Here is a 20,396-nt window from a genome sequence, read left to right as displayed (position 1 = left end):
TTCAAGTAATACGACGTGTTGAGATTATTAACAATTAATTTGAAGAATTTATTAGGATTATTTGGTGTTTATATATATATATATATATAAGAGCGATAATTGTATGATTATAAAGACGTGTGGAGAACAAAAGCAATCATGATTTAGATATTACACAATTATAAAGACGCGTGAAAAAATAAAAAACAATCTTTATTTAGTTTGTATAATTAGGTTTTCATACTTTTAAATTAGTGATACTACAAGTAATTTGAAGAATTTATTATTATGAATATTTGACGCTTGAATAATATAAGGTAGATACGTGAAACACGCCTACATAGGAGCGATATTTGCATGGATGGCTGTATAATTAGTTATATAATTAGGTATTAGGCTTGCAAATTAAATAGCAACACTATATGCATGTTGAGATAACTAATCATCATTTGAAAAAATAATTACAAAATATTTAATGCATGGATATACTATAACAAGATATTTGTTATTTATCATAGTAGCAACAGTTGCATGATTATATAAAGATGTGTGGACCAAAAACAATTATAAATTAATCCATTTGTACAATTAGGTTTTAAGTCTTATAAATTAAATAGCAACACTACATGTTGAGATTAACATGGACAACTATGATTAATAGTATATTAGTAATTAATTTGGCTATATAATTGATTTATATATTTAGGAGTAGAATTATTGTTTCACCATAAAATAAATTAAACTTATGGACTACTAATTTTTTTCTAAAAATATCCAATTTCTTGATTGACAGCCTTTGATGGAACAAGCAAATTAGACTAGTCCAATGTAAGAAAACAGATTTAATAATTGGAGCTATTAGGTCCTGAAATAACATGTCATGTTTAAGCTTATACCCCATATATCCTTCAATCAAATCAAAATAATGAGTTAATTATAAACTTAAATTATTTTAGAGAAGATTATCATTATAAAAGTATAATGTTATAACAATTTTTTTTTTATTTTTTATTTTTAAAAATAAAAATAAAATAAAATAAAAATATATATATATATATATATATATAAAATTAGTATTGCTTTACACTTGGTTTTATTATTAATTCTGAAATAAGTTATATAAGAATTAGTAATTGATTTGGAATAAATTATCTATGTCAGATTACGAAATAATATTACAAGATTAATTATTCAGGGATAAAATAATAAAAATATGAATGAGGTTTCTCAAATCCTTTTCTATTGAATAAAATAAATGATATTTTTATAAACAAAACAAACTCTTTCTTCTTAATTATAAATTATGCAGTGATATTATTTTTATTAATACCAAAATAATAAATCTCAAATATAATTTATCTTCAAATCAATGTAGGTCCTTTTAATAGGAGTTGACATGAAGGAAAATTCTAAGGGATCATTTATTTTAGCTTCAAAACATAGCAAAATAATTATATTTGTGCACATAATAATAATGAAATGCACATAACTATATCAACACGTATACAATATCGGTGTAACGAAATACATTGTATCTGCATATTTAATACGGAAAAGGGTCAAATATACCCCTGTACTATAGAAAATAGTTTATATATACCCTTCATTATATTTTTGGGTCAAATATATTCCTTCCGTTATACTTTGTGCCAAATATACCCTTTATCCGTTAAATATGTGGGTCCCAACAATTTTAAAAACCCAGATCATTTTTATTCGATTAATATCCAAAATAGGTAATTACATGAAGGGTTGAGATTAATTAGAAAAACCCAAATAATTTTTGTCCCTACCAACAACAAGAAAAACCTATAGCCCAACCCCAATAAAACTTCAAATTTCAACAATGGAGTAAATATCAAAGTTGTTTTCTTCAAATCAGTTTTGATCATTCTCAACATCCAAACACACATAATACTTCAAAAATCTCAGTTACTTAATTGATGAGTCAGAAAAAAAATTATTGAAGAACTTCAATTTTTCTTAATCTCTATTTTTGAATTCAAAGAACCCAAAAATTGAATTCAACCTAATCGTAGTAGACAAGAGAAGATCCCAGCTCAAAGAAACAATAACCTAAATAATTTTCAGTACTCGATTGATTTACAACAACTTTCAATCACAAACTTTAAAAGTTTATCGGCCACAAATTCGAAAGACAAAAATTCAACAACTTTGTTTTCATATAGTTCTTTGTTGTAATACTTGCACACGATATAGTTGTGTTGGCAACATTTGTTTAATAGCTAAGGTGCGTCAACTATTTTCATCAACATGAAGCCACATATTAGCCCAAAAATCTGAACTTAATAATATAGCAGCAACGCAGCAGTATACCACTCCTAAAATGAAATATAAATAACAAGCTAACTAATCTGGACAAAAAACAAGTACAACACTCCAAAATTATGGTATTGCATATCGTACCAGACTTCTCTTGGCAAGACAAGGTCTCAAAAAACTCCGAAACAGATGAGGAGTATCAAGGGAACCCTGAGGCCAGTGGAGAGGATTACTCAGTCGAACCTGCTAACTAACTAACGCAGCAATATTTCACCTCAAAATATATTAACAAATGGTAAAAAATGTAGCAAGAGTTTGGCCAGAAAATGGCAACCTACTAGCAGTAATTCCATCCATATGTGGCAGCACAAGAGGCGGGATAAGTTATCGCGGCGGGGCGGGATGGGTTATATCCGAATATGATTTATTTTAAATTGAATAGTTCATTTAATCTCAGCCATCCACGTGTCCTCTGTTAGTCATAAGGGTATATTTAACCCAAAAATTTAACGGGAGAGGTATATTTAGCCCGAAAATATAACTAGGGGTATATTTAAACTATTTCCTATAATAGAGGGGTTTATTTGGCCCTTTGCCGTATTTAATAAGTATATCCACACATATACAATATATCTACCTAACTATATCCACACACATAATAAATGTATCCGCATGTATCCACTACAAATCACAAACTATCGTTATATTATGTACATTTTTTTTAAAACCACCACTATTTGACTATTTCAAGTAAATATAGAAACTTAGTTCGCTTTGTCACATAGTTTTTAAATGGATATAATTTATTAAAACCCTTAATTATTTCCATTTTTAATCTCAATTTCAAGAATGAAAAAAATTTATATGATCGTACTTGCTCTTAAATGAACCTTTCATGCCAAATGAAAAAGGTATGATCGTACTTAATTACCCTTAAATGAACCTTACATATCGTCAATCTGAATTAGTCAAAACACTAAAATAAGTACCGAACACCGAAAAAAAACACCTAAATGACCATGAAACCATCCACTCCCATCCACCACCTAAGAACCAAAAAGAAGGGAATTTTAAATTTTTATATTATAATAAAAAGAAGATATAACTTTCCCCATGTTCTAATTTCATCTTACCATGTTCAATTCCAACACTAATATATCAAAAAATGAACAAAAAAAAAAAAAATACTTAAAGAAACAGACTGGCTATGGCTCTTTGCTCTTTCTATAGCCATTCTATTGGTTGGTCACTTCTGATAGGGAATATTTCTATTTAGTGCAATAAAATCTAGAATAATTCAACTAATCAATGAATGATTAAACCTAATATATAATGCCAGATTAAAATGCATGAACCTCATCTGTCACATTGAGGAATAGAATTGTAAAAAGAATCAATAAACTTTTTTTATTACGTGCCTGAATCAGCTTACGCACATCTCAATTAATTTCACAGGATATATATGCTCTATCCTAGCTACCTACACACAAGTACCGAATAACTCTATGAAAGAAGTCATTTCGTATCTTTGCTTCTGCTAGAATTTGCTTCATTGGCCACTAGGCCTTATGAAAACACTTTATTCTAATATTAATTAATTGTATACTTCTTTCGCTAATGAATCAGCTTACACGCACCTCAACTAGTTCCACATAATATATGGTCCTTTGTCCTACCAACACAAGTATATATCGGATAACTCTATGAAAAGAAGTCTAGTATTTTATCTTCGCTGGAATTTGAACTCGAAACCTCACGATTCTCAGTTCACCTTATTGACTACTAAGTCACACTAACTAAAGATTAGAACACTTGATTCTAATATTAGTTATATACTCTTCCTTTGCCAATGAAACTAAAAGCCAACCAAATTTAGTTAGAACACTATACTGCCAGATCACTAATTAGTGCTTTATAAATATCACATTATCTGTCTTTTGAGCTGTTTTAGAGAGTGCCTAATTAGCCAATATTTTTTTTAAAAAAAAGAATATTGAAAATACTCCTGAACTTGACGCAAATTATTAGTTTCATTCCCGAACTATTGATACAGACTCAAAAACACCTCTCTACTTGACTAAATAAACTTAGATACACTCCCTGCTACACGACGTAACAAGTGGTTTTAAACTCTTGTAAGAGCATGCGACTCTTAATAAAAAGCCAGGAAAAGCGTTGAAAACACCCCTAAACTTGACGAGAAATTAGGAGTATATTTCACTCATGTTGCAAGATCGGGACCGTATTTAAGTTCAGTTAATCAAAAGTAAAAAAACGTTTTTAAGATTGTCAATAATTCGGAGATAAAACTAATAATTCACGTCAAAATTATGAACTGAACTTTGGTGATGTGTAAAAATGACTTCCACATAAAAAATGATGACACACATGCATGCATATGATTGCAATCCAAAAAATATTAAAAGCATCAATGTTCTTGCACATGAGGCCTTAATTTCCATAATTCTTAAGTGATGAAAAAAAAATAACACATGATGGAAGAAAACAAGCTGTTGAATCAAATCCCCAGCTAAGAAAATGTTGTCCCATTATTTTAAATAACTTCCAAGAATTAGCACAACCCCCACACCATATGGAGCCCAAAAAATGAGGAAAAATATTTCAAGATTCTATCAAAAAAAGATAAGCCACACTATATATAGACCTAGAAAACATGCAAAGTGACATTTTATGTCTAATCTCAATAGATAATAAGCCAAAAACAAGAATATAAAGTGGGGAATGCTCATTAAGATAAGAAAGAAATAAACAATAAGAGAAAAAGTTCACCCTTTTCTTGAATGGTATATAGCAAATCATGATATAAATAGCAAAAGATGAAATAACGGTCAAAAACATATCTGAAGTATTACTTGTTTGCGAGTTTATTCCTACCTGAACTATCACCAACTATTTATCAAAACATGTTTTGAAATTGGCGTTTGTATTCAAACACTTGGTTTAGTCAGCATCGAAGTGTTTTTGATATATAGTTGGTGATGGTTTAGGTAAGGAAACAGAAACACCTAATAGTACAGATCAGATATGAAACTCGTAAAAAAGTGATACGCCAGTGTGTTTTTGACCTCATATAAGAAGCCAAAAGACAGTTGGATTCAGTGCATATATCTCACATGAATTTAAAAGTTCTTATATCTAAAGAGTACTGTGATAGGGCCTCTTCTATCTAATCAAGAACATTGGGACTTACTTAGCTATTTCTGGTGTGGGGCACTCTTCTTTGTACTGCCATTTCAGAACTTGCTTCTCTATTTATGAGAAAGAAGACACTGAGTAAATTTGATGATATATCAGGTGTGACAGATAAGTATAACAAGTGAACATGCATGGAGGATATGAGTAAAGGTTAGTCTTTTTAGTTCTTTTTTTCTTTGAATGTTTTTCAGTTTTCAGTGAGGGTAATGGAGTATCCTAAACACCCTGGAGGAACAGAAGAATGCAACAGCAATGAGTCTGGTTGGACAATGTATATCGGTTCACCTTACCGTGAGTATAATCAAGGAGATGATGATGATGAAGGAACTCCAATGAAGGGTGATGATCATGTTGAAGATGGTGGTAGCGATGATTCCATGACTTCGGATGCTTCATCTGGTCCAAGTCATCAAGGAGTAGTACTATGCACAAACATAGAGCAAATTTATGGAAAGCATGTGGAAAAAGATATCAGGAAGTTCTCAAGCAAGGAACAACTACAGCAACAAAAACAGGCAAAGAAGAAATTGTCTGATAAGAATACAAAAGCAGCAAAAGAAGATTCAGGACATAAAGCAAAGAGCGGCAAAGGTTATGGTTATTGCAGATCAACAACAAGGGGAAAACATGTGAGTTAAGAGACAAAACCGAGACGCCACAATCACTGTAAATCCTTCTGCTTTGATTCCCATTTCTGATATTTCACCTTTGTTATTAGAGATCCTGTATAAGATTAGGTAAACCTATTCAGCACATGAACAACAAATGTAATACATTATATATCCTATAATGTCAAGATTTAAGAGTCTGTCATTCCTGATGTAAATTTTCACATATCTTCAAATGTCAAGTTTTCATCTCTTTCTTCTCGATCGATAAATCTCTTTAATCAGTCAATCTATGAGGCAGGAAATTGAGGAACTTGTTATAATCTTTCACTTCTATTTTTGTTCAAATAAGAGTTAGTTTTTTTGAGTTTCTTGTTTTTAGATATTCTAAGCTTGTTTTCGAGCTGCTTCAACCATATTGGTAGGAGAACTTACCTCATAAGAAGAACTGTAAAGTAAATGTAGCAAGAAAAGTAAATTATGTCTAAAAGGATCAAAGAAAAGGAAGTGATGGAGTACATGAGAAGGAGTGAGTTCAAGTCCAAAATGGTTCGAAAGGGAAGCAACCTCAAAAGCTTAGTGTCCTTTAAGAATGTAATTAGTCTGCGTGCACCTCAAGTATTCTTCCGTGTATCTATTACCTCCCGTCAGCACAGGTATCGAGTAACTCTAGCCACCAAAACTTAGGCAGATGGGAAATCACCTAGCTTTGTTGTCTCTGCAGGGCCTATCTCCAAAGTTCTCCCCTACTTGATTGACCGCTAGACCACACCCTGGGGTGCACGTTCAAAACTTGCATTTACTCATAGAGGCAAAACCTCATTTTCAGGATTCACACAACAGAGTGAAAATGACATCTCATTTTCTTACTTTCTAATGAGGCTATAAGCAAGAAGTAGCAAGTCGATATAGCAAAAACCTTTGATGAACCAACCAGCCATGTGACGAAAAGATATGCAGAATTGACAATTCAAACATCTGTCACTAGTTTGCTAACATCTTGAGTTCAGGCTACGTGCACCATCTACAAACAGACGATGTTAAGATAGCTACGTTTCATGTTGCAAAAATTTGAAGGTGTAAAAATGAGTTGTCTATATCATTAGTTAGCAAATTAACTCAGACAGAATCAAATTTACAGTGACTCAATCAGATATAAGAAACTAGCAAAACAGATGAATGTCTAAAAGTAAGATCAGTGTAGAAAGTAATGGAAATTAAAACGACAAACCTATAAGCTCCATGGATACTGTTGGACAATGACAGTAATAAAGATGCATAGGCATTGACAAACAAGTTTCAGTAAGGCCAGCTGCTTACTGAAAATTTGCTCATGAGAGAATTTTCCACATCTGCCACAAAGTTAGAGGCAAAAGAGAGTTGTAATACCACTACATAGCCATCATTTTCGTCTAAGTAAAATCAATGGGAAAGAGGAACTGATGGACAAGAACATACATACGAGAGGAAATTAATTTTTTGAAGGTCTAAGCTTGCGAATGTTTGACTTGATGATAAAGGTTAAGGGAACTCTAGTTCCTAGAAAGATTTAAACCTCAGAAAACACACTGATAGGGGCCTCCAATGGACTTGATTAGAAAATGCAGCAACTTTAGGCTTTGGCATGATGATAGTAATAGGCAAAGGGTGTTTATATTGCTTACTGGACATGCCAACAAAGGTTAAGAGAATTCGAGTCATTTGCTTGATTCAAACTGCAGAAAACACACTGATAAAAGCGTCTCACCCTAACTTGCTCACTTAGCAAGCAACTCAACTTAACTTTTTTGTTTGATAAAGAAAAAGATTAAAATGATCAGTCCAAAAGTTCATAGTAGGTTCCCAATCATCCCTAAATTATGGGGAAACTTGCCCTGTTCATGTTATCTGATGTAATATCAGAAAAAAATCCAGAACTCTTCTTGCATCCAGTACTCAACATTTGGCATTTGGCACCATATCGAGAGGTCAATACCAGATCTTCCATACCAAGGGTTGATCCTAGCAAATACTTTTATTCAGTATATACTAGCACAGATCATTCAAATGAATCAGACAATATGTAGTGAACGAAGAAGATAAATGTATTAAATGGTCAAGGAAAATGAGAATGCAAATCACCATAGAGCAAAAGTAATGGCTGATGAAGATCTAAGAGGCTTATCTAAAACAAGAAATAATACTCTCTCTGATTGTACGACAGGTTCCAATAACTTGGAAGACATAATATGAGAGAAAAGCCGCCAAGGCCTACAGGTACAAAATAGGCTCCACAACAAACATATAAAAATTTCGAGCAGTGACAACATGCACTTTATTCAATTAGGTCAATGACAAGAACGTAAACAGCAGAGCTCAGATCTTCGACTGTTTGGCAATCTTGAACCACTCAGTATGAAATGACCCAGGCATATCAGTCCTCTCATAAGTATGAGCACCAAAGTAATCCCTTTGAGCTTGGACTAAATTTGCAGGAAGCCTTTCCCTCCTGTACGAGTCAAAGTAAGCAAGACTTGAAGACATGCCAGGTGTGCTAATACCCGAGGTTATAGCTAGGCAGACCACTCTTCGCCAGGCAGACTGGCGTTCAACTACCTCCTTTGCAAACTCTTCATCCACAAGTAGGTTAGCGAGATCTGCGTTTCTGTCATAAGCTTGCTTAATACGATCCAAAAATATGGCACGGATAATGCAACCACCTTTCCAAATCCTGGCAAGCTCCCCTAGTTTCAAGTCCCATCCCTTCTCAGCACTCTTTGCCCTTATCAAATTCATTCCCTGAGCATAGCTACATATTTTCGAAGCATAGAGTGCTTTTCTGACATCGTCAATCAATTGTTTCTTATTCACAGACTGTTCAACAAGGATGTCGCTGACCCCACAAGATTTGAAAACTTTGGCTGCTTGCACCCTTTCATCCTTCAATCCACTAAGGAATCTGGAATCTAGGGACGAGGCTATTGTAGGAGCAGCAATTGACAGTTCAGCAGCTTGCTGAACAGTCCATTTACCAGTACCTTTCATTCCAGTCTTGTCTAAAACCTTGTCTACCAAATGTCCATCTGCTTTGTCATCCTTGATTCCAAATATATCAGCTGTAATTTCAATCAAGAAGCTCTGGAGCTCCCCGTTGTTCCATTCTGAGAAGGCTTGATGCAATTCATCATTAGAGAGCTTCCCAACAGATTTCAGAACGTCATAAGCCTCTGCAATCAACTGCATATCACCATATTCAATTCCATTGTGAACCATCTTAACAAAATTTCCAGAACCACCTTTACCAATGTATGTAACACAAGGTCCACTATCAGGAACTTGAGCAGCGACCTTCAGTAAGATATCTTCTATGTACTTGTAGGCTTCAAAAGAGCCTCCAGGCATCAGTGACGGTCCATTTCGAGCACCCTCTTCACCACCTGAAACTCCCATCCCAAGATAACGAAGACCTAACTCAGACATTTCTTTCTCTCTCCTCTCTGTGTTCTCATACCATTCATTGCCACCGTCAATGATACAGTCTCCTTTCTCCATGTAAGAAGATAGGGTTTTGATGGTCTGATCAACTGGTGCTCCAGCCTTGACAAGAATTATTATGACGCGAGGCTTTTGGATAGAGAGGACAAATGACTCTGGGTCATGAAAGCCATAGAGAGGAAGATTTCCTTCATTTTTAGCTCGTTCAACAGTCTCATCAACTTTTGAAGTGGTTCGGTTGTAAACAGATATAGGGAATCCTTTCTCAGCAATATTGAGAGCAAGATTTTGGCCCATAACAGCAAGGCCAGCAAGACCAATTCTTGTCGGGGTAGCCATGTTGTGTACCTATGACCAGAGGATGGGAAATTAATGAAACTGAAATCATGAAAGGTACAAGCAGCAATAGCTTATAGCAACAACGAGAACAGATAATTAGAACACATTTTTGAAGGACATTTCTGCCAGCATCCACTCTCATTATCACTTTCCCTATGGGTTATTAGTTCTAGGATTAAGCTAAAGAAAGAACCAAAAATCATGATTCCTACTGTATTCCCCTCAGTCACGACACGAGTTTAAACAACAAGTTGACTTCAATTTGGCAAAAGTTGCTCAATGAAAGGGAACAATTCGATTATTTGGAGTCTTGTAAAGATGCACCAAGAGTGAGAAAGATCAATGGTTAGAAATAGATTCAACTATTTTTTCTGTCAAACCATTAACAGAGAAATGACTATTCAGATACCTTAACTGAAAGGGTACAGAAACAATTTATAAAAACCAATCCACAGAAGCAAAAGTGAAAAACTGTTTCCAAATTGCTTTACCAAACTGCAGGAAGGAATAACAGAATCTGATGACAGAGCAATACGAGAAAGTACCAAGAAAAAAACAACTATTGTATACTAAAGAAACAAAAACATCTTAGATCAGATCTGGATGAAACATAAAAAGAAAAAGTTCCAAATTTTTTGCAAAATACACAAAAAGAAAGCTACACCGAAAAGAGAAAAAACAAAGAACAAACTTTAAGAATCCTAACTAAGTGATCCAACAACACAGAACCTCAGGTACCATAAATCTTGAAGATTTTTTTTTTTTTAAGTTACTCAACCAAAGACACCCAAACGAAGCAACGAGAAAAACCAATATCAGAATTTAAGAATTAAAGCCAACTTCTTCAATCACATACTAAATCACAACATAAAAATCAGAACTTTAACAGATTAAACAACACCAAGAAAGCTACTAATGATCTTGGGTTGTTAAGATCTTCAAATACATAGAGAATGTGTAAAGACACAAGTTTAATGTGTTGATTCATCTACCCCAAGACCCCCCAAATGAAGCAATGAGAAAAACCCATATCAGATATCAAGAATTAAAGCTAACTTCTTCAATCAAATACTACTACATCACAAAGTAAAAATCAAAACTTTAACAAATGAAACAAAACTAATAAAGCTGCTAATGATCTGGGGTTGTTAAGATCTTCAAATACATAAAGAATGCATAAAGACACAAGCTTAATGTGTGAATTTACCCACCCCAAGACACCCCAAATGAAGCAATGAGAAAAACCCATATCAGAAATCAAGAATTAAAGCTAACTTCCTCAATCAAATACTACATCACAAAATAAAAATCAAAACTTTAACAAACGAAACAAAACTAATAAAGCTACTAATGATCTGGGTTGTTAAGATCTTCAAATACATAGAAATGCATAAAGACACAAGCTTAATGTGTTGATTCACCTACCCCAAGACATCCCAAATGAAGCAATGAGAAAAACCCATATCAGATATGAAGAATTAAAGCTAACTTCTTAAATCACATACTAAATCACAAAACAAAAATCAAACTTTAACAAATTAAACAACACTAATAAAGCTACTATTGATCTGGGGTTGTTAAGATCTTCAAATACATAGAATGCATAAAGACACAAGCTTAATGTGTTGATTCACCTACCCCAAGACACCCCAAATGAAGCAATGAGAAAAACCCATATCAGATATCAAGAATTAAAGCCAACTTCTTCATTCACATACTAAATCACAACATAAAAATCAGAACTTTAACAGATTAAACAACACCAAGAAAGCTACTAATAATCTGGGGTTGTTAAGATCTTCAAATACATAGAAAATATGCAAAGACACGAGTTTAATGTGTTGATTCACCTACCCCAAGATACCCCAAATGAAGCAATGAGAAAAACCCATATCAGATATCAAGAATTAAAGCTAACTTCTTAAATCAAATACTAAGTCACAACATAAAAATCAGAACTTTAACAGATAAAACAACACCAAGAAAGCTACTAATGATCTGGGGTTGTTAAGATCTTCAACTACATAGAAAATGCATAAAGACACAAGTTTAATGTGTTGATTCACCTACCTCAAGACACACCAAATGAAGCAATGAGCAAAACCCGTAACAGAAATCAAGAATTAAAGCAAACTTCTTCAATCAAATACTAAATCACAAAATAAAAATCAGAACTTTAACACATTAAACAGAAAACAAAATCAAGAAAAGCTAAAATTACCTCGTAGAAGTCGCAAAGAATACTTTTGAAGAAAAAATAATGAAAACTTTAGGATCTGAGGGTTGTTGTAAGATGTTCAAATAAATAAGAGGACTAAAGTGTGTGAACTCACCTACCAAAAAAAGTGACAGAATATTTCGAGAAAATAGACTTTGAGTGTCAAATTATTTTACGGATTGCAGTCAAATTATAGCCGTTTGATATTTATATTAAAGTTAAATTAAATTTATATTTATTAAAAATATTTTTTATCGATAAATTAAATATTAAATATCTATCACTATTTATATTATCATGAATATTTTATATGAATTTCAAATATCTCTCATATTTTTTTGAGTCATTAGTCACGAGACAATAATATCATAAAATTTTGTACTTTTCTGTCATAAAATAATATAAGCATGATTGGAACGATTCTTTAATTCTTATACTATTTTGTTTGATAGAAATTTTACACATACTATCAAATTGATCAAGGTTTCATATTTTTTTTTCTTACTTTTTTTTTGGTAGAAAATGAAATATTATCTATAGTTAAAACGTCCGATGTTACATTATCTCGGTTATGGATTAGCTTATAATACTAATTTACTAGATAGTAATATTTCACCAACAAGAGTTGTGATGAAGTGATAAATATTTTTTCATTCTTAATCAAGAGGTCTTAGTTCCAAGTCTCTTACCTCCAATGTGAGACTTTTCGGCACGACTTCAGATTTAATCAGATTCCAATGTGAATATCGAACACCGAGTTAATCATTTCTTAAATAAATTAAGGTTGCAAATTTTAGAAATTGAAATCATGGAAATTATAGTTAAGAATAAAATACAGTAATATTCCAATAACCCAATCAATTTTTCCTCATTTGGAATCCCAAATTTATACATTAATCACTTGAATATCATATTTAGCATATGTCATTTCATCTAGAATATTCTTCCATATTTTAATTTCTACAAAGTATAAAATAAATGTTGTTAAATACAATCGGTTCCTATATCTAGTTTTTAGTACTTATATAATTTGGAAAAAGTCCTTGTCTGAGTAAATAACCTTCATGTTAGTGGTTGGGTAGGTAATAGGTTGATGATAAAATACTCAAACACCAATATAGGTTGCGGAATAATAATCGGAATCTCTTCATTCTTAATTAGAAATTTTGAGTTTGATATTTAGGCATGTGATTTTTTTCTTTTGTTAGAAGTGTTGTCCCAAAAATAAGTTTCACAATGCGTAAAATTAAATTAACTAGACTTCCGTATAAATTCTGAATATCGAATAAAAAAAGTATTGGATCAAGATCTTCATAAAAAATATATGTATTCGCACATGTTTTCTAAAAAAATGATTTCATTCTCAAGACTCAAATTCAACATCTTCATTTGATGAACGAAAGAGTATTTCATTCTCGAGACTCAAATTCGACATCATGAAAGAGTATGTATCACTTCACGGAGTTAAAGTTGCATGAGAACCACACAAAAATCCTATCTACGTAAACTCATCACTTTGAGCTCTCTATACCCCTCTTTCTCCTTCTTCCTTCCACCATGAACAATGCTTCTCTTTAACCCCATCTCCACCCCCTTCACCCTCAAACCCACCGCCCACCACCACAACCACCACCGTAACCTCACCGTTTTCTCTCAAATCCAACCCATTCCCATTCCAATCACCACCACAAACCTCTCAATCTCCGATGAATCTCTCCGTACAAAAGGATTCAATCTCCACCGTACGATCACCAATCTCAACCTCGACCATCTCAACTCCGTCTTCGTTGCCGTTGGATTTCCCCGACGCGACACAGAGAAAATCCAAATCGCATTAGAGAACACCGATTCACTTCTATGGATCGAATACGAGAAAACAAAACGGCCGGTGGCGTTCGCCAGAGCCACCGGCGACGGCGTATTCAATGCGATTATATGGGATGTTGTGGTGGATCCGAATTTCCAAGGGATTGGATTGGGGAAAGCTGTGATGGAGAGATTGGTCAACGAGCTGTTACGTAAAGGGATTACGAATATTGCTCTTTATTCGGAGCCCCGAGTTCTCGGGTTTTATAGGCCTTTGGGTTTTGTTGTTGATCCGGATGGGATCCGAGGAATGGTGTATTCTAGGAGAAAGAATAAAAAATAGGTGACAATTTTTTTTTCTTTTTTTTGTATTTTATTGATTTATAAGTGATGTGATTAATTGTATATTTTGTTTTAATGGAGTAATGTGCTAGTCGTATTAGTTCATTAGAAATAAAACGAAAAATAATTTAAGTTTTACTGACAATGTATGAATTATTTGCAAGTGTTTCTATTTAATAACATTAGTCGATAGCGTAGAATAAATGGCACACTTGCTGTAACAAGTTAAATTACATTGTCGGCATAAGAAGATCATTGTGTATGTATACATTTGTTCAAAATGCATTTCCTTTTAATGCGATGAGTTTAAGCAAATCATCTAACATGTAACGCTTTATCCCAGCGAATAGAAGATACTCAACTCCGCACAACAGAGGGATTAACACACTTTCGGGAAGAACATAGAATAGTAGAAGATCCAGCATGCAGAAAACGGTGATCATTATAAATTTACGAATTAGATACTCTTTCCCATAACTTCTCATACCAGACCAACCCACTAAAATGCAAATAGGGATAAAAAATGTGGTCAATATCACGAAGAATAAAGAGATACCGTCTATACCCAAATTAAAATTGATGTTTTCATAAGAAAGTCATCGAAGGCTTTCCACAAATTGAGATTTGGCTGTAGAAGGATCGAATTGTTCTTCAACTAGCAAGTATGTACATGTTCTTTTAGAGATATGAGAAACTCGAATCTGTTACTTGAGAGGCCTAGCCTGATGATCCGATCTGTTCTTTTAGAGATATGAGAAACTCGAATCTGTCACTTGATGGTGAAAATGATCAATCTTTTTCTTCTTCACGGTTGAGGTTTTCGTCAGCAATCATGGCAGAAATTGTTAGAAGATCACATCGTTATGATGAGCTAGTAGTACCCTCTTTTACTCCCAGCAAGATAATTAGCTATATCTCCTTCATGTCTGAACTAAAGACCAGTTGCCTTAAGACCTGATAGACCAGAGAGCCTTGGACCTACAAATCATTTACACGATAAAAACATTGGATTTTGGGAGTTAAATAATCGACATAAGACCACATACAGAGACATGAAGAGAGTTTTAGACAATTTACTTATTATTGTTGTTGGTAGGACGAGGAGTACCTGAAGCTGGCATTGGTGGTGGTGGTGGTCGTCTTATTTGTCTAGATACTGGTTTGGGGATGTCAATAACAACAGCATCTGATATCAGGAAGGTCTTGGCAACTGCTGCTGCATGCTCTAGGCAACATCTAACAACCTGTTTCACACATAACTTCGTAAGATTTCAAAGAAGTTTATGTTGCACTAACAGAATCAGACTTGCTAACCATCTAGTATAAACTGATAAATAGAGTCCGGGGATATGTGTTGGAAAACAGAGTTGTGTTTTGTAGTATCAGTTGCGATGTTTGATTCCTTCTCCAACCATACTACGAGATATAGTTTTTTGGTGAAGGTGAAAGTGGAGGACTCTCTCCCTTCACATTAGACAACATATCGATTATCTTACCTTTGTAGGATCCAAAATTTTGGCAGCCATCAGATCTTCATATCTGTCTATTGCAGCATTATATCCATATTTCATGTCATCGACTGACAAAATCTGCAATTATGTTAAAAATTCAAGTTAACCACCAGATAACGTATTTTCAGTTTTGAGTTTAATAACTTAGTTGGCTGAAACAAACTGCATAAAAATGACGAAACATTCAAAGCTACCTTCTCTACAACAATGCTCCCATTTACACCAGCATTCTTTGCTATCTGTTTTTGCCGGATAGGATAGTGCTCTTTTGAAAATATCAGCTCCTATCTGCGAATAATTCGAGGAAACTGTCAGTCCAGAGATCAGATAAGCTAAAGCAACACCAGTTGGAGAAAACACGAATATCCAATACTCGTGATGAAAAGCAAGCAGTTCAAGAAACTGAGAAGTCAGTTAGTTTAATGAAATGAAACTGAATAAGAATCATCTATATTATGAACCTTCTGATCCTCATTGTCCAACATTTCTTTGATAGCATCCACCTTTGATGATAGTCTCAGTAGACAACAGCCACCGCCCACTACTACTCCTTCCTCAGTAGCAGCCTGAGCAAGGCGAAGTAGAAAAACTTACTGCTTTGAGTAATGGTTACTTTAAGAAATATAGGATTAGATATAAGAAAAATAGTGGAATAAATCCTAGGAATGAGACTTTACACAATATTCCGTCTTACCTTAAGCGCTTTTAAAAAAATCATGTCAAAATACTTTACGTGTAGTCAGGGTCAGATGCACAACGTGGCAGTGAGATTGGCGCACCCATTGCCTTCAACTTGAATTATAGATATGCAGTTGAAAAATTTCTAATAACACAAAATTTATGCTAAATTTGTACTAATTGTGACAAAGGAGTTGAGGATGCTTTGGTGTCTCACATCGACCAACATAAAAGTCTGATTCTGACTTTACCTTTCTTCAAGGGTACTTTTGAAAGATGAGAGTGTTCATAGAGGCAAATTCAGAATTTAAACGTTATCAGGTTCTATAAAAGAACATTTATTTTACGTTTTTAAAGTGCTGATTGCTGTTTTAAGATATTAAAAGTTATTATATAAAGTAATCGGGATGACAAGTGGCTATGCTTGTGTCTGATACTTCAAACACAAACAGAAAATATAATCATAATAGATCATGTATAATCAGCCATGGATTTTAAGTACTGGGAGAAGGGGTAAATTACCCGTGCTGCATTTAGGGCATCCTCAATCCTTAGTTGTTTGTCTTTCAACTCAACCTGTGTTTGTGCTCCCACCTACAACTTATACAATCAAATATACCGTGGGTATCAAAAACATTTTATAATATAAGTTGATAAGATGCCGGGATGGATAGATCTTTTGTTACCTGAATGATGGCAATACCACCAGATAATCTTGCAATTCTTTCGTTCAAGATTTTCTTTTGGAATTTTTCTTCTGTGTTCTGCAAAAACAATCAACTAAAGATCTGTTTTGCAAGTTTTATATGGTGACTAGTTTCTAGAAAATCACTCACCAGAAAAGAAGAGAAAAAAAAGAAAATCATTTGTATTTGTGAAGGTGAATTTGGATGAAATCAGTTCATTTAAGATGGGTGTAATATCCGTTGAGGAATTCACCCTAATCAAGTTTACTTTACTGTTTGGAATAGATGGTGCTCTCTATGACACAATGTGCTCAGGCCTTCTGTATATCGAGCTGTATATTTGCAAACTGATGAGATATTTATGTATGTCTTAGCTCTAACACTACTTCTAAGTCCATCCATAAGACTCGTGAATCTATCAGATGTAACCATAATGACACACCTCAACGAGATTTTGTATCTGAGAAACTCTCTTTGAAACAGCTGTTCGAGTATTTCCGTCAGTAACTATCAGTGTAGAGTCTTTCGTAATCACCACCTTTGAAGCACTGCCCAACAAGTCCTTGTGGGCATTTTCAAGAGTCAACCCCATGTCATCTCTGATCACAGTTCCTGCAGAGACATGATGAGTTAAGTATGTGGATAGTCCAGTTTATGCAAAAAACTGTCAATCTTTTGCGTCTGCTGCCCACTGAAAGTTCTAAAATACCATAGAATTGTAGTAGAAATTTAGAGAAGAATAATATTGACAGGATTCATAAAGTTCTGTTGGTTCAACCATGAAGGAGACTGAAACTTTGAGCCATAACATCTCTTTAAAAACTATTACGTCTGCGTTAATGGTTGATGGTTCTGGAGAGACTAAATGAAATGAGGTGGTAGATATAAGAAACTAACAATTTCTGCTTTGCATATATCACTACCTCCAGTCAAGATAGCGATGTCATCTAAGCAATGACTCTTACGTTCCCCGAAAGATGGAGCTTTTATTGCAGCTACCTTTAGGACACCCCTGAGCTTGTTCCTAATCACTGGAGCCAGAGCGTCTTGTTCAATGCCCTCTGCGATTATCAAAACCGGGTATTTCTCCTTTACTGCATTGTCCAAAATTTTTACCAACTCCTTCGGGTTTGAAATTTTTTTATCAACCAAAAGCAACTGCAACATAAAAAAAATAATGCACTATAAGCACCTGATATACAACAGGCACTAGTGCTTGACATAAGAAGTCTCTACCTTACAATCGTGAAGCTCCGCAATCCTCTTTCGTCGATCAGTTACAAAATAAGGTGACAAATAACCACGATCAAACTGCATTCCTTCGACAACTTCTAGATTGGTTTTAGTAGAGTTCCCTTTCTCAATTGTGACAACTCCTTCTCTTCCGACCTGCCTAAGAGCTTCCGAGATCATGTTCCCGATGGCATAATCATTGCCAGCACTAACAGCCGCAACATCTTCCAACTCGTGATCCTCAACCTGCAAGTTTGATGAATGTCAAAAGACATGTTGAAGATGGTACAACCTCATAATAAGTTAACGATATGGTACTTTGGCCTAACTCAACCCCAAAAGAAAGCTGTTTTAAGCATATTCTTGACCAAACGCTTATGTCTCTCCGTCTAATTTACAAAGGGAAAGTAATTTAAAAGGGGAAAGTAATTAGTCCTTATACCTCTCTGGACATCAACTTGAGCTCAGAAATGAGGGCTTTAGCAGTTTTCTCAATTCCACGAGACACTTGGACAACATTTGCTCCCATTGCAGTAACCTAGAGAGAGATACTAAGTAATCACCAGATATAACTGAAATATGAAAGCAGATTATGTTATTCCATTCTATTCAAACCTTGACACCTTCAGCAATCAGACCTCGAGCAAGCACTATAGATGTTGTGCAACCATCGCCAGCAAGATTATTAGTCTTGGCACCGGCTTCTCTAACCAACTTTACTCCGACATATTCCAGAGGATCGTCCAGCTGAATCTGTAGTGAAAACAACGTGTATTAAGGTACATATGTAAGAACATGAAGCACCACTAGTCCAACAAAATCAACTAGTGTTTTTGCTTTTTTGTAACTTGATAACATTGTAATAGCTATTCATTTACATATTCATAAGTTACATAAATTCCCAATATAAATCGACACTCATACTTGGCCTCACCTGACAAGTAAGCACTCCAATTTTGAGAGTGTACATATAGATACCTGTCTCAACTGACAACTAAACAATCCAACTCGCCCTCATCCCCACTATGTCTCATGGACACCCGATGCTGACATGGAACATAATTTTTGGAGGTGTCTAGACAATCATTTGGTAAGTTGAAGCATTCAACTGACACAATGGGACGAGTTGAGGTATCTACGTGTGCATACTCATAAACAATGCTTGTAATGTACCTTACCTCTTTAAGAACAGTTTCACCATCATTAACAATCTTTGGAGGACCATACTTATTTCCAAGAACTACATTTCTTCCTTTTGGACCCAAAGTTACACCAACCAGCTCTGCCACCAAATCCACACCTGCCTGGACAAAATTTCACCCAAGTTAAAATCTTTAAATTAAAAAAATTAGCAAAAATTCAAGAAAATAAAGAAAAAAAAACCCATTATGACCAAAAGCTTCTTTGTTGTAGAACCATCATGATTAAAGTACAATTCTTTAGCCATAGCTCTTGTGTTCAACATAGAACAAGAAACCCTTTTAGAAATTCTGTTTACTGAACCATTTTTCAAAGTAATTGCAGGTAAATGATTCAAACAACAACTCATTTTTTTTTTTTTGCTGTTTTTTTTTTTTTAGCTAAAGGCTACTGAATAGAGGGATAAGAAAAGATATTAACTGAAAATATCAGTCACAAATATAAAAAATCTGTTTTTTTATTTGATGCTACAAATTATGAGCAGAAAATATAAAATAAAATTTGGGCCTGTGATGTTGTGGCCCAAAACAAAGAAAGTTAAAAGGCCCATTTGGGATCCTTCTATTATTTTATCTTCTTCTTCAATCTCATTCAGACGACTAAGAGAGGGTTGCTCAGGTGGTAAGTCTTGCACCCGCCAACTCTAACATTAAGATAATGAGTTCGAGTCATCAGGAGAATAAAAATGTGGGAGCTTATAGGAAGCGTAAAAAAAAGAATGTCACAATTGTTGATTGTATACAATAAAGTTGGATGTGAAGAAACAATGTGTCCTTATATTTTCTTGGTAAACCTTTCTACGATGTTTAGTTGGTGAGTAAAA

The 20,396-nt window shown here is 34.2% G+C and overlaps 4 protein-coding genes across 4 annotated transcripts; 2 read left to right on the top strand and 2 right to left on the bottom strand.

Annotated features, from left to right (window-relative positions):
• The first annotated feature begins 5,650 nt into the window (after positions 1 to 5,650).
• On the top strand, positions 5,651 to 6,144 carry LOC125829808 (protein SOB FIVE-LIKE 1). Its single transcript, XM_049509002.1, has one exon. The coding sequence runs from the start codon at positions 5,685 to 5,687 to the stop codon at positions 6,114 to 6,116; it is 432 nt and encodes a 143-aa protein (XP_049364959.1). The 5' UTR covers positions 5,651 to 5,684; the 3' UTR covers positions 6,117 to 6,144.
• A 2,094-nt stretch (positions 6,145 to 8,238) lies between these two features.
• LOC125829767 (6-phosphogluconate dehydrogenase, decarboxylating 2) lies at positions 8,239 to 12,162 on the bottom strand. Its single transcript, XM_049508966.1, has 2 exons — positions 12,121 to 12,162; positions 8,239 to 9,908 (listed from the first exon to the last, which is right to left on the bottom strand). Exon 2 carries the CDS (start codon positions 9,897 to 9,899, stop codon positions 8,442 to 8,444), a length of 1,458 nt encoding a protein of 485 aa, XP_049364923.1. The 5' UTR covers positions 9,900 to 9,908; positions 12,121 to 12,162; the 3' UTR covers positions 8,239 to 8,441.
• Positions 12,163 to 13,598: 1,436 nt separating this feature from the next.
• LOC125829804 (serotonin N-acetyltransferase 2, chloroplastic) lies at positions 13,599 to 14,404 on the top strand. The gene has a single exon (XM_049509000.1). The coding sequence runs from the start codon at positions 13,682 to 13,684 to the stop codon at positions 14,264 to 14,266; it is 585 nt and encodes a 194-aa protein (XP_049364957.1). The 5' UTR covers positions 13,599 to 13,681; the 3' UTR covers positions 14,267 to 14,404.
• A 934-nt stretch (positions 14,405 to 15,338) lies between these two features.
• Positions 15,339 to 19,958, bottom strand: LOC125829649 (chaperonin 60 subunit beta 4, chloroplastic-like). Its single transcript, XM_049508842.1, is given in 14 exon segments — positions 15,339 to 15,509; positions 15,762 to 15,854; positions 15,971 to 16,021; positions 16,023 to 16,064; positions 16,238 to 16,342; positions 16,977 to 17,048; positions 17,141 to 17,218; positions 17,583 to 17,752; positions 18,064 to 18,298; positions 18,377 to 18,619; positions 18,816 to 18,911; positions 18,989 to 19,126; positions 19,552 to 19,673; positions 19,757 to 19,958. Coding segments are annotated over 14 exon segments (1,782 nt in total). The 5' UTR covers positions 19,923 to 19,958.
• Positions 19,959 to 20,396: the final 438 nt, after the last annotated feature.

This window comes from Solanum verrucosum, unplaced genomic scaffold (assembly GCF_900185275.1).
Source record: "Solanum verrucosum unplaced genomic scaffold, falcon-dt-bn FXZP01000008.1, whole genome shotgun sequence".
NCBI lineage: Eukaryota > Viridiplantae > Streptophyta > Magnoliopsida > Solanales > Solanaceae > Solanum > Solanum verrucosum.
Note: the sequence above shows the minus strand (reverse complement) of the source record. Positions and strands in the feature narration are given on the sequence as shown.